Here is a 14,066-nt window from a genome sequence, read left to right on the forward strand (position 1 = left end):
GGATTAAAAATGAAACAAATCATAATTAAATCAAATAATGTATGTCAAATAACGATCACATTCATTTCGATAAGGTCAAAATAGATTACAGGCAACAGAGTTCAAGCCCAAAATCTTCAGAACATTATCTTCATAAGTTAAACTCTACGCTACGGCACCGCTTAGAAACTAATGATAATGTTAAAGGTTTAGTCAATCACAAAAAGAATGAAAATTTTGTTTTAACGATTACTCGCAAACGAGGGCTAACTCGTGCGAATGGCTGCATGGTGTGGCACCTGGAACCCTAACCTACACCACTGGATATGTGATTTCAAAAAGTTAGTTCCACCCGCAGGGACCTCTCCTTGTGAGCAGCTAGATTTCTTCCAGTTGCTTCTGAGTGTACCACCGGTCAGTCCTCATACCAAGAAAGAACGTCTAGCGGCACTGGGCATTCCACTCTGTTCCGCCCTGTGACACACACTCTGACCGCTCTTATAACTTAACAGAGACGCAAATATTCAATCCCAAGTCAATATACTTGGACGACAGCTACTTTATAGTGTACCATGTACAGCGCTTGTATAACATGGGTAAATGTGGTTACTAAAACATACGCTAGTAAGATATACAGTGGATTTAAGAACACTTTTAGTATCCATATAACTACCAGTTCTGCTAATTTATTTAGCGTCACCATATGCCTCCCTTACATTTATCAACAACTTTCTCTTCAGCCTAGCTCAATAAACACATACACTAGTTTCCCACAAACTGATGTTACTGTACCGCAAATATGTCTTATTGCAGTAAGGACCTTACACCAGAACATTTCTCTGTACGTAGCGAACAGAAACATAATTTTTTCCTTCTGGACGCTTGTTTTGGGTCGACTTGCTTGTTTTTGTCCAGCTCTCAGTGGATTTTAAAGTAATAATTTTAAAGTAATAATCCCCAACCGTAACCCCTTTGTCTCACAGTAAAAAAAAAAAAAAAAAAAAAAAAAAGTTCAAATGGCTCTGAGCACTATGGGACTTAAGATCTAAGGTTATCAGTCCCCTAGACTTAGAACTACTTAAACCGAACTAACCTAAGGACATCACACATCCATACCCGAGGCAGGATTCGAACCTGCGACCGCAGCAGCAGCGCGGTTCCGGACTGAAGCGCCTAGAACTGCTCGGCCATAAGCGGCCGGCGTCTCACAGTAGATACAAAGTTTCCGCAACTGTCAATTGATAAACGTCTTTCTACATTCAATGGTTTTTTGCTGAAGTTTTAGTATGTTCGTACGTCTCCATGCATACATGTCGTCTGCAGCTTTCCAGTTACATGAGACTCAGCCACGTAAATGTTTTGGTACTATTCACAAAACATATTCACTGGATCCAAGGGAGCGTCAAGTCACATAGTGGTTTTGGTACTATTCAAAAAACGACTTCACTGGCTCCAATGCAGCGTCAGCGACTTACAGACGTCGTAGAATTTTTGTAAATCATATTAATAAACGTGACGCATATTTAACTTGTGCACAACCAGAAGATCGTAAAACTGCACTTGAAGGGAGTTTTCGGTATAAACAGAAATGAATAATCGCAAGTTTCAGGTGAATGGAAATGGCTTTGCGAAAGTAATTTTGAAAACATCACTAATTTCCTTATGAAGCATTGTATCATTCTTCTGATATATTGCAAACGAACAACACAAGAACAACAACGACAATAACAACAAAAACTGACTGCTCGATACGAATAGGAGGTGCAATAAAGGGTACACACCAAGATGCCACCCCTGTGATGAAACCTACATGTTCACATATACCGCTAAGGAGTTCAATAATGCAGGTTCTGAAACTATTTACTGGTAACAGTCTGTAATTTCATCAGTATAAGGCGCCTAATACAACAAGTAAAGCACTCACTTCGAAAAGGCCACAAAATAAAACACTATGCAATCTCTTGAGACAGATATGCCTTGAAGCACGTGTCTCACTCGGAGCCGTATAATTCTATCGAAGTGAGGAAGCTCGGCTAAGATCGGCGGTGTCGTCTTTGAGGACGCACAATTATAACGGGCAACGAAGCAGAAGGGAATCGATCACGACTTATTTAAACGAACCGTCCCAGTATCCGCCCGAGCGTTAACTAAGGAATACCTACATCTAGGTCGGAGCTTTGAACCCTACTCCTTTCGGATGCGAGCCTAAACTCTGCCAGTGCAACAGGTTATTCAGCACCTCTTTCGATTTTACTAAACTTTGATCTTCGTCTTGTCTAGGATACACTGTTACCACGCAAGTAGCAAGAACTGATAAATGCAACCAATTTTCCCAGTAAATAATGGTTATTTTCACTTAGTTTATCTATCATACCTCAGGAGCTGTTAATCGATTAGTCGTCTAAACGAAAGTCTTTCATACATCTTTATTATACTGTACTGTGTGAAGCCACATGAAGATTGCATGTTTTTTATATGTTTGTTGTCACAAATTGTAGATAAGACAGTATAAGAAAAATGTGACTAGTGGAATGTAATGAAGCTCATGAAAATAATGGCTTTCAATTATTAAACGAGATCCGTGCTACTAATTAATATGTGTAGGAAACTAACCGAACTAAATTACGGCGTTGTAGAGCGCCCAGTTACGTTGGCACGCAGGAAATGTGCCAAGGCTTTGGTCAGTGCGAGATATGAAGATTGCAAATCGGCAAACGAACAACTTTCCAAACGGCTCTGATTGCAGACGACTTATGCGCTCATGTAAGAGTTCCACTTTACGGCCATTTCTGCGAAGCACAAGGAACCTTCTGGAAAGAGATACCTTACAGATGGCACAATAACTTTAATAGTTGATCCGGTGAAGGTGTTCTACCCTCCATAAGGACCGAGGCGGGCGTGAATTTCGGAGGCTGTTGCTGGCCGTCTGCGAGACACCATTAAGTATTGGGAGCGGTGAAAGTGGCGTTCAATTTCTTGTGCCTCTATTTTTGTTTGCTGGCGGCAACAACAGCGTCGTCACAACGTTCGCGAGGGGCGAACTCCACTGGCCAGATATGTATTGTCTGGATTATTATATTGTACACATATGGGGTCATGCGTTATTAAGAAATAAAAACCATTCAGATGCAATGCCGTATTCTAAATCAGCTGGGTATTTGGTCATTTAATGAAGAAATATCTTCCAGTTGGTACTGCAGACAAATGTAAAGACGAATCACTGATGTAATTGGATTAGAATTCTACAGAACTTACATACATTGGAGTTAAAGAAACGAGGAAAGATAAGAACAAACCGTGACGCTATCTTTTACCAAGGTGATTCGCGGAATAGAAAGGTAGTATTTGTCACTCACAGTATATGAGAAATTAACAAGTTCATTGTTGTTGTTGCTTTTCGTTTTAACTGATGTTTCAGAAGAAGTTAATTACTGAACTGAAGTCAATTATTATAGGCAAGATCACGTCATGCTGCTGTTACCCGTTCAATGTTTAGAAAGGTACGTAGATAATGACATCACTATACAGGGTGTCCCAGGAGGAACGATCAAAATTCAGAGATATTACAGGAACGATCATCCGAAGCAAAAACGTCTAGTAAACATGAGCGATGAGTATCTTTTCCAGTAGAAACGTGTTTCGCTGTAGTGAAAATGAATAGGTGTTCATATCTCTAAAGGTACGCGCTTTAGAGGCCTTGTTTACTATTATCTTATTTTGGTCCATACTCTCACCTCTCAATCTATGTAAGACAGAATGTTTGCAGCAGGGAATATTTGTCTCACGCTATCGAAGATAAAGAACTGTTATAGCTCGTACGGTACCCATTTCATAGCCCATGTTTACTGTACTTTATGCTCGAATGACTCTTCCTTTTGTATCACTCAATATATACCGCTGTTCCTTGGTCTCTTCGTATTTTACGGTCGATGTACGACGGAGCCTATGAACAACAGACAAGTAGAATAAAACCCATCAGTTCCGCGTTATGGGGCTCATACATGCAGTCAGGGTCTCCTTTGTTATTGAGTCTGACATGGGTTTCATGTATTTTGAAAATCCGTCGGTAAAATTCCAAGAAAGCGCTACTCTTCTAATCGTACAATTATAGTGAACTGTGCTCGCCCGCCGAATTCACTTAACGTAGTTCAGACGCTATTAACTAATCAAGAGCTAAATAATTCCGCCACAGATTATGTCAGGTACAAAATGAGGTCCTAATATGTCACCAAATAAGACCTTTATATGTGGAACCGTGATAGTTTCTTCAGCTCAAATATTCGTCTTCTTAAGCTAAGTAATTATTATAAAACGCTTTGCTCCATCTGTGTCCTACGGTGAAGAGCTTTCTAAGAGGAGTAAAATTGCTGTTATGTGAGTGTTTATATGCAGAGAACAAATGCCTCTGTTTTTCAGGCACTTCTTGCATTTCTTTCAGCACATTGCGAACATACAGTCTCACGTACCTACTAAACTTGTCTTACATCTGTAGCACGCAAATGCGTAGCCATTATAAATGTAGTTATAGACTCGTAAAATAAGCTTGCGATGATGACAGTCCGCAGTTTGTCGTCGAGTGCTCGAGAAAGAGAGAAATCTATTATTTGCCGTCATAGTTATCTGGAACAGAGGCAGATTTGCCTATTTAATTTCGTATCACTCTTCAGATCGCAATTTGCATTATTTTCTGTTAAACTGCAAGTCTCATCGACGCTAACACCCGAGTACATGACGCAAGATACACACAGTTTTTTAATTAAAATCATAAAAAAATATTGTTGTCTGCACTTGTCATAATCATACAAATGCAAAGACTCTTGTTTCTTTGCGAAACGATTTTGACAGTGATGACACATGTTTCTACTAATCCATTAGCTTAATTGTAGTCAAATTCTCCACATGATGTCATTTATAGACGAAAAGAAGTGTAAGTGAACGAGAGTAAGCACTCTTTCTGGTCCTAAGCATATGGACAAAAGGTAAATCTTTTTTCGTTCCAATGACGTAAACAAAAAATTTTTCTAAATAAAACAGAATTGAAAAAGAGGCTACCTGTTTTTGCGATGTTAGCCATACGAATTCCGTACTCCTTTCTGTTTTCGCCAAGTGCTCAAGTGCTCTTTGTCTACTTCAGCGCAGTCCAAATAATCCCCTAAAATGTCTACATCCCTAATTAAAATGATATATACTTCGTGTTATCGAATAACTGCGAGCAAAGCTACAGTTGTGGTTTTGCGAACAGTTTGAAGTGGGGGCAGTGTACTGCGTCTTTCGTGGTTTTGCAACGACCTCTGCATCTCTCCTCTGCGCCCTGCGACAGCGCCGCTGGTGATGCTCCCCTCTGTTGCCTGGGCCTGGCCTACCTTGTCGAGGAAGGCGCGTCGGAAGCCGTCCCTGCTGAGCCTGGGGGCGGGTGACGAGGGCGACGGCGGCGCGGCCCCAGCCGCCCCCGGCGCCGCGGAAGCGTTGGAGGCGGTGGCGGCGAGGGGGGCGTGGGCGGCGGAAGCGACCAGGAGGTCGGCGCACTGCTTGAGGAGGGCGGCGCGCAGGCGCTCGCGGAGGCTCTCCTCCTCCATGCAGGACATGCGCGGCGCGGCCATCTCTGCGACTCTCGGCTGTCGGCTGTGCTCGTCTCTGGCGGACGGACGTGCGCGCGCACTCCCAACAGCACACACACTGCGGCCGCCGCGCGGACCGCCGCCCGCCGAGCGCCGAGCGCCGAGCGCGCAGCCCCGCCGTGACGTCACGGCGCCTCCTGACGGCACCGGGCCGGCCGGCCGCTGCTCCACATTCGACACCCGCCGGCCCGGGGGCTTCGCCTCGCCCGCGGCCGTCCGGGAACCCGCCGCCGCCAAGTGCTCGCCTCTGACGTCACCAACACGTCACCTACCAGGGATAAAAGCAAACGTTACGGATCATTTACAGCACTGAATGTTTAATGGTTTGTACATTTTGACAATCTTTACTATTTTACATTGGAGAGGGGAACGTGGATTCTCAACCTGTCATTGCTCAACATATGGAACATCCATTTAAGTCATGATACGATTTCAAGTTTCTTGTGGTGGCTGATCATCTTTTACTGAATACTTACGAGGGCTATTCAGAAAGAAACATCCAACTGGTCGCGGTATGGAAATCAGAATTAAAGCCAAAAATGTTTTACTTGCAATAGTTTGGTAGATCTTCCAGCTACTTCTCTACACAGTCACCACTCCGCTTCGATATTTGTCATAGCGTCGTACCAAGTTTCCAATACCCTCGTCATAGAAGTCAGTCAGCTGTGCTTTCCGACTCCTTTCTAGTGTGCAGCTCACTATTGTCTGTACCAGAATGTTGTCTTCATAGCCAGCGGTTCTTGTGAGCAGACATGAACATCAAAGGGAGCCAAGTCTGTACTGTATGGTGCATCACCATCTAAAACGCTACAAGGTCGTGATCAGACACTTCCAATCGAAAACACCGCAGGGGCGTCCTCAATGCCCCTGCAGAGTGCGGTCGTGAATTTTCATGAAGAAGGAAATGCATGACAGGTATGGTATGGGAAGTTGCATGAAATCAGGCGACATCTGGCAGCGGGCAGTTGTACTTGGCGGGGGACACTATTCTTACAGAGATCTTGTTATAGGGATCTCTCTAGTGTTGCCGCCAGATACCACACTTCCTATGTGGTAGCCTTTAAATCGGCCGTGGTCCGAGTGTCGTCACTATCAGTGATTGCAGACCGAGCGCCGCCACACGGCAGGTATAGTCTAGAGACACGCCTAGCACTCGCCCCAGTTGTACAGCCGACTTTGCTAGCGGTGGATCACTGTCTAAAAACGCTCTCAATTGCAGAGACGACTCTTTAGCATAGCCTTCAGCTACGTCATTTGCTACGGCCTAGCAAGGCGCCATATTCAGTTACTATAATAATATTGTGAATAATGTACGGTCAACAGCGACGTTCATCATTAATGGATTAATGTTAAGTATCAAATTAATTACGTCCGCTTTCTGAATTCTCATTCCTTGTCATGTTCCAAACCTCACGTCAGTATAGTTCTTCCCTCCTCACTCCAACCTGCGTGAGCTAAATCGCGTGCATTTCGGCCTCCACTCGTAACGCGATGTTGTCTCTTCTGCCAACACAACAATCTCACCGTGTACACAGAACTGAAACGACCTACGTTATGCTATCGACAGACGTACTAGTGACACTGCCCAACACGCTGTCGTTTCCATTTCATGACGTGTCGGACCTTAGTTTTTGATTAGCCCTTGTACTGTCACGAGGGATATTCAACAAGTATACAACATATTTTTTTTCTCGCCCAATTTCGGTTGAAAATAATGCGGAATTTGTTGTGGGACACCAAGGTATATTCCTACTTCAGCCTCTACAGTTTCATGAAGTTTCGGTGGTGGCGGCACTATACATCACTTTTGAAATGGTCTCTGTAAGGGATGTATTCTAAGCAGAGAGCTGTTATTGGGTTTCTTTTGAAGGAAAACCAAAGCATCACAGATAATCATAGGCGCTTGCAGAATATGTACGGAGACCTGGAAGTGAGCAAAAGCACGGTGAGTCGTTGGGCGAGCCACCCGTCATCATCTCAACAAGGCCGGGCAAACATGTTCGATCTCCCGCGTGCCGGCCGTGCGCACATAGCTGTGATTCCTGCAGTGTTGGAATGGGCGGACACTCTCATTCGAGACGATCGCTGGATTACAATCAAACATCTCGGTGCACAACTTGGGACTTAACTGGTGCATCAAGACGTTGGCTCCGACATCGACCAGTGGTACCATATAGGCACTCTCAGTAAGAACTGCGTTAAAACTGTTGTGTTGAAGGGGGGTTATGTTGAAAAATACACTCCTGGAAATAGAAAAAAGAAGACATTGACACCGTTGTGTCAGACCCACCATACTTGCTGCGGACACTGCGAGAGGGCTGTACAAGCAATGATCACACGCACGGCACAGCGGACACACCAGGAACCGCGATGTTGGCCGTCGAATGGCGCTAGCTGCGCAGCATTTGTGCACCGCCGCCGTCAGTGTCAGCCAGTTTGCCGTGGCATACGGAGCTCCATCGCAGTCTTTAACACTGGTAGCAAGCCGCGACAGCGTGGACGTGAACTGTATGTGCAGTTGACGGACTTTGAGCGAGGGCGTATAGTGGGCATGTGGGAGGCCGGGTGGACGTACCGACGAATTGCTCAACACGTGGGGCGTGAGGTCTCCACAGTACATCGATGTTGTCGCCAGTGGTCGGCGGAAGGTTCACGTGCCCGTCGACCTGGGACCGGACCGCAGCGACGCACAGATGCACGCCAAGACCGTAGGATCCTACGCAGTGCCGTAGGGGACTGCACCGCCACTTCCCAGCAAATTAGGGACACTGTTGCTCCTGGGGTATCGGCGAGGACCATTCGCAACCGTCTCCATGAAGCTGGGCTACGGTCCCGCACACCGTTAGGCCGTTTTCCGCTCACGCCCCAACATCGTGCAGCCCGCCTCCAATGGTGTCGCGACAGGCGTGAATGGAGGGACGAATGGAGACGTGTCGTCTTCAGCGATGAGAGTCGCTTCTGCCTTGGTGCCAATGATGGTCGTATGCGTGTTTGGCGCCGTGCAGGTGAGTGCCACAATCAGGACTGCATACGACCGAGGCACACAGGGCCAACACCCGGCATCATGGTGTGGGGAGCGATGTCCTACACTGGCCGTACACCTCTGGTGATCGTCGAGGGGACACTAAATAGTGCACGGTACATCCAAACCGTCATCGAACCCATCGTTCTACCATTCCTAGACCGGCAAGGGAACTTGCTGTTCCAACAGGACAATGCACGTCCGCATGTATCCCGTGCCACCCAACGTGCTCTAGAAGGTGTAAGTCAACTACCCTGGCCAGCAAGATCTCCGGATCTGTCCCCCATTGAGCATGTTTGGGACTGGATGAAGCGTCGTCTCACGCGGTCTGCACGTCCAGCACGAACGCTGGTCCAACTGAGGCGCCAGGTGGAAATGGCATGGCAAGCCGTTCCACAGGACTACATCCAGCATCTCTACGATCATCTCCATGGGAGAATAGCAGCCTGCATTGCTGCGAAAGGTGGATATACACTGTACTAGTGTCGACATTGTGCATGCTCTGTTGCCTGTGTCTATGTGCCTGTGGTTCTGTCAGTGTGATCATGTGATGTATCTGACCCCAGGAATGTGTCAATAAAGTTTCCCCTTCCTGGGACAATGAATTCACGGTGTTCTTATTTCAATTTCCAGGAGTGCAGAATTTTGTAGCCAAAATAGTGAAGTGCATTGGAATTTTATATTTTCACTTGCCGCCATCGTCTCATTGCCCCATCGTCTCATTGTTGCCCCATCGTCTCATTGTCTTATGATGGGTCTTAATATTTCTATGATTTATTATTGTAACCTCTTGCTCGCTGCAACAGGCGGCGAGGTCCGACTGTGGCCCCTGTCTGGTCCATGCCACCTCCCGCCCCTGTCGCACTGTACTTTTTTTTGTAGGGTAGTGTTTTAAAAACTAAAACTAAGTACAGTGGGAAAGAAAATGGAAATATAAAAATCTTATTCTCTTAAGAAGAATGAAAAAAGGAGATAGGGAACAATAGGGTGGAGAGATTCCCGCTACCTGTTTGTGGGTCGCAGCCAGGGTCTTCAAGTCAAATGTTCTTCAAGTCGCTGACCGTCACCCACAATTCCCTGTCTATCTGCATCTTAGCAATACCTAAGCCGATTATATAACATTTACAATTTGGTGCTGGGTGATTCTAGATGTAATTACAGCATCTGCACCTTTCTTGGCCTGTACTATTGCTGATGGGGTCTGTTTTGTAGCCTCGGTCTCCGTGTCAATCTCAGTCTCGCCGTAGTATCAGTGCTGTCTTCCATCCCGTGGGCACTCTGTTGTCTTTATGCGCCGGCATGCCTTCCGTACGGTCTATTGCGGAGGTAATACGTGTACATATTCTTTGATGTTTTGTCGGTCAGTGTGCCTAGTTCCGTCCACTGGTCAGGATTTCGCAATATATCATACAGTGTGTTGTTGATGTTGTTGTGGGCAACGTATAATGTGTGTCTTCTGTGCTGCCTGCAGAAAAAGACAGCGTGTTCAGGGGAACGTCCTTCCCAGTTTGGACACCTAGTTGTCTGTTGCAGATTCACGCGGCTCAAGTGCGTCAGATAGGGGCCGTCACCTGTGAGAAAATGCACCATACCGCGGCTGGGGTCGATATGTTTTAGTTTTAGTCTTTCCCTGATATCAGGGAAGAAACTGTATACCTGGCAGCGCGGCCCTTACCACTATGTCCCACTCACCCTGCCAGATATCTACCCGCCTTGCTCTGAGTTGGCGTGTTGTTTCATATGGTACACCAGTGACCTGCCGATCTTGGTCAAGCCTCCCCATCCTAAGCCAGTACATAGCCGCACGATATCGGATTCATCGGATTGTTACGTCTGTCGGGAAGATACCCATCACGACGGCTAGTGCATCGACTGGCGTGGCAATCAAGGCCCCGGATAGTTGAAGCAGGACGCTTCTTTGCCCACGGCGTGCGTTTGATTTGTTGGTTGACAGGCTTAGTCTGTCTTCCGTAGCAGACACATGGGAGTGAGAAGACAGATTGGTCCGTAACTCAGCGGGTGTTGGTTGTCCCTTCTTTCGTCACAGGAACTTTCAATTTTTTGCCCAACACTACGTACCGTAGGAATATATGACACTTTGACCATTTTTTTTACATTATGTATAAACAACCTAATGGCCAGTTAACGAATTCCCTAGTAGGAAGCCGTGTCACAGTACATAATTGGAGGAGCCATCCAGCATCCACCTGAAATTACGTTGTGACATTTCTGGTGTGTCTGGAAGTAATTGGAAACACATGCGGCTTCTACTTTCCCGAAGGTGGATATCGGACAGAGGTGGTTTCGTGAATCTCTGCGACGACTTATAATATCTCTCACTGGCAGTGACTTGTTCTGCGCCAATCAAGTCACTTTTTACAATGACGCGAATAATCCGACATAAGCCCCGTTTTCTCAAACTGTCAACAGATCGCCGGGAAAGGCTTAAGAATTATATTAAGTGTTATGTTTAGCGAGAGTTTGTTCTTTATACATACATTGACATTCAGTGCAGATGAGTAGTTCAAGAGTTCATTTTCTGATTTAAATTCGCCGAAGCATAACATGATATCGAATGGAGATAAGTCCGTGATGATGATGCGATGGTGATGATGCGGTTGGTGTCAGAAAACAACAGCAGAGTCTCGGGCGTCCGTACTAAAATAATATGAGCGTGGATAAAGGGAGCAAAACTGGCATTAGGGACGATCAAGAAGTTTCCTTTCGGAGGCCGTATCGTTCAGTCATCCCGCTGAGGGGGAACCACGATTATAAGGCTGGTGGTCGAGTGTCTCCCACATGAGTTGGCGTAACTTCTGCGTTACGACATTGACAATAACAGGACGTGCGTTGTCATGAACCTTGGCCCACGATTCCACAACGGTGGCTTTCGATAGACGTGCTGCTCCACACACATTCTTTATTCTCCATTATATGTCTACCGTTGTTTCCCATTCAGCAGCAAAGAAAAGATTAAGAACACGTTGGTACCGTTTGGACGCATTTGGCAATAACGTCGTCATAGCTCCTGTTGCCACCTACACGTCGGAAATGGACGAATATCGCACTGATCCCTTGCCTACATGTCAGTGCCCACATACCCGCATAGGAGTCGCGCTAACAGCAATACCTCCAAGCGAAAACTTATTATCGCCTGTTATGAAATCTAGAAGTGCTAGGAAAACATATATAACGGCAAAAACACGTGCACACACACACACACACACACACACACACACACACACACACACACACACACACACACACACACACACAGACGCTCGTTCGCGCTTAGGAGGGCGGTGGGGGGGGGGGGGGGGGGGGAGTATTAAGATAATACAGGAGAGAGCGTTGGCTGTCTGATCGCTGGAGTGAAAAGGATGAGACATCCACTCTGCAAAACACTATAATCTCCAGCCTACAAGCTTAAGCCGAAGTTCACACACATCGCAAAAGTTTAAAACCTTTATCATGCGTCTTATCGTCAGATAAAATAGAGGACAGATCCCCACCGAATTTTGCTTCTGCCCTGTCAACACAATACAAAAACACCCAGCTAAAATGTAATGTCCAGTGATTTTAACGCCACAAACATCACAAACTGGGGTATCCTCCCTCCGGATTAAGCAACCACGCGAAAGGTGACTGCGCCCCAATTCGGAGGCGTGTCGGGATCGCTTTACCCCGTCTGAATGACGGTCAAGAGGAACGGCACGACCAGATATCTGGCTTCACCAACGCTTACTGCCATTCCGTCCTGTCATAACTAAGAGCACCCGTACGGTAATTTGTAGGGGGGGGGGGGGGGAGGGGCTAGACCTTGGGTATTGAGTACTTGTGATATTTTAGAAGACGAATGGCGACTTGTAAGCAGCAATAAAAAAGTTACAGTTCCGACTCTGTTAAAAACCTGCTAACTACCGAGTTTTAATCGGTTTCTTGAAAGATAAAGTCCTGTTAAAACTATGTTTCTTACTTTCCCTGAGAACTAGGGAGAAAGGGGGGGGGGCTCCTTTGCTAGCTTCTATGCGCACACTTCATCACAAATGCATATATCTCTGAAGCACCAGCGAAATACAGCCTTCAGGGCAATGAACATTCAGTCATGCCATGTTCCCTGTAAGTCTGCCTGGCAGCTTCGTCAGCTGGTACATTTCCCCATATTCCCTCATATCCCGTACCCACCAGAACGGTACCAGTTTCCACCACTGTTGAAGGAAGCACAGTTGCGCATATTATCTGGATCCTGTTTCTATCTGCTGGATACAAGTGCTGCAAAGGATGAAGGGCAGTCAGGGAGTCGGAATAGATGAGGAACTGTCCTGAAGATGCCTCGTCTGCTCCAGTGCCTTCGGCACTGCATGGAGCTCTGCAGTAAATACAGTATATCTACGAGGAAGGTGAATCCGGAAGACACGATCGGGGAACACTACAGAACAGCCAGTGGTATCCCCTCGTTTTGAACTGGCACTGTTCACAACTGTAAAACTTGGATGACTAACTAAAACGTTAAGAAAACTGAGATTAAAACGTAAAATGTAAAGGGAAAAAAATGGTTCAAATGGCTCTGAGCACTATGGGACTTAACATATATGGTCATGAGTCCCCTAGAACTTAGAACTACTTAAACCCAACTAACCTAAGGACAGCACACAACACCCAGTCATCACGAGGCAGAGAAAATCCTTGACCCCGCCGGGAATGTAAAGGCAATCTTCCTTATAATTCGAGACGTCACAAATAATTCTCAGTCTCTATGGAGGTAGGCCGCACTCCGTGGTCTTGTGGTAACGTTCTCGATTCGCGAGCACGGGGTCCCGGCCTCGATTTCCGGAGGGGTCAGAGATTTTTTCCTGCCTCGAGATGACTGGATGTTGTTGTGTCGTCTTCATCGTCACCATCATTCATCCCCATTACGGTCGGAGGAAGGCACTGGCAAACCACCTCCGCTAGGACCTTGCGTATTACGGCGGTGCGGGTCTGCCGCATTGTCCCCTACGCTCCTCGGTCTATGATACCTCATTATTATTCATAGGGGTCAATGTGGAAATCTGCTGCAGTCAGTCACACCCAACTGTAGAAAGCAATCTTCGACGCGAATACCACTACGGCTCATTGCACACTGTCGATTGTCAAAAAGCTCTTCAGTTTGGCGCCAAGCATCTGTAGGGAATGCGGGTGTGTAGGGCGTGGGCAGCGTCTCACCATGAAGACTCGTCACACGCAGTGAAAGGCGTCTCGCTAGCCTCAGAATAAAGACTTGCCATGGGGCTGGTTCTGAAGGCTCCATCTAAAGGCCACAGTTACCAGCCGAATTCCTTCATGGTGTATCAAGTGCAACATTTTTAAATAACAGGGTCGTGCAGACACATACACGATCCTCCCATATCAAGGCGAGATCGCATGAAGCCCCCATTAACCTGAACCAGATAAATTCTGTTTGCCTA

General features: G+C 46.3%; 1 protein-coding gene across 1 annotated transcript in view; it reads right to left on the minus strand.

Annotated features, from left to right (window-relative positions):
* The window catches only part of LOC126272457 (NADPH oxidase 5), a 1,112,602-nt gene that overhangs the window by 1,051,095 nt on the left and 47,441 nt on the right, over nt 1–14,066 (minus strand). The window contains exon 2 of the mRNA XM_049975335.1: nt 5,343–5,865. Within this exon, the coding sequence (XP_049831292.1) occupies nt 5,343–5,579 (237 nt within the window). The 5' untranslated portion in view covers nt 5,580–5,865. The remainder of the gene's footprint in view (nt 1–5,342; nt 5,866–14,066) is intronic.

This window comes from Schistocerca gregaria, chromosome 5 (genome assembly GCF_023897955.1).
Source record: "Schistocerca gregaria isolate iqSchGreg1 chromosome 5, iqSchGreg1.2, whole genome shotgun sequence".
Classification (NCBI taxonomy): domain Eukaryota; kingdom Metazoa; phylum Arthropoda; class Insecta; order Orthoptera; family Acrididae; genus Schistocerca; species Schistocerca gregaria.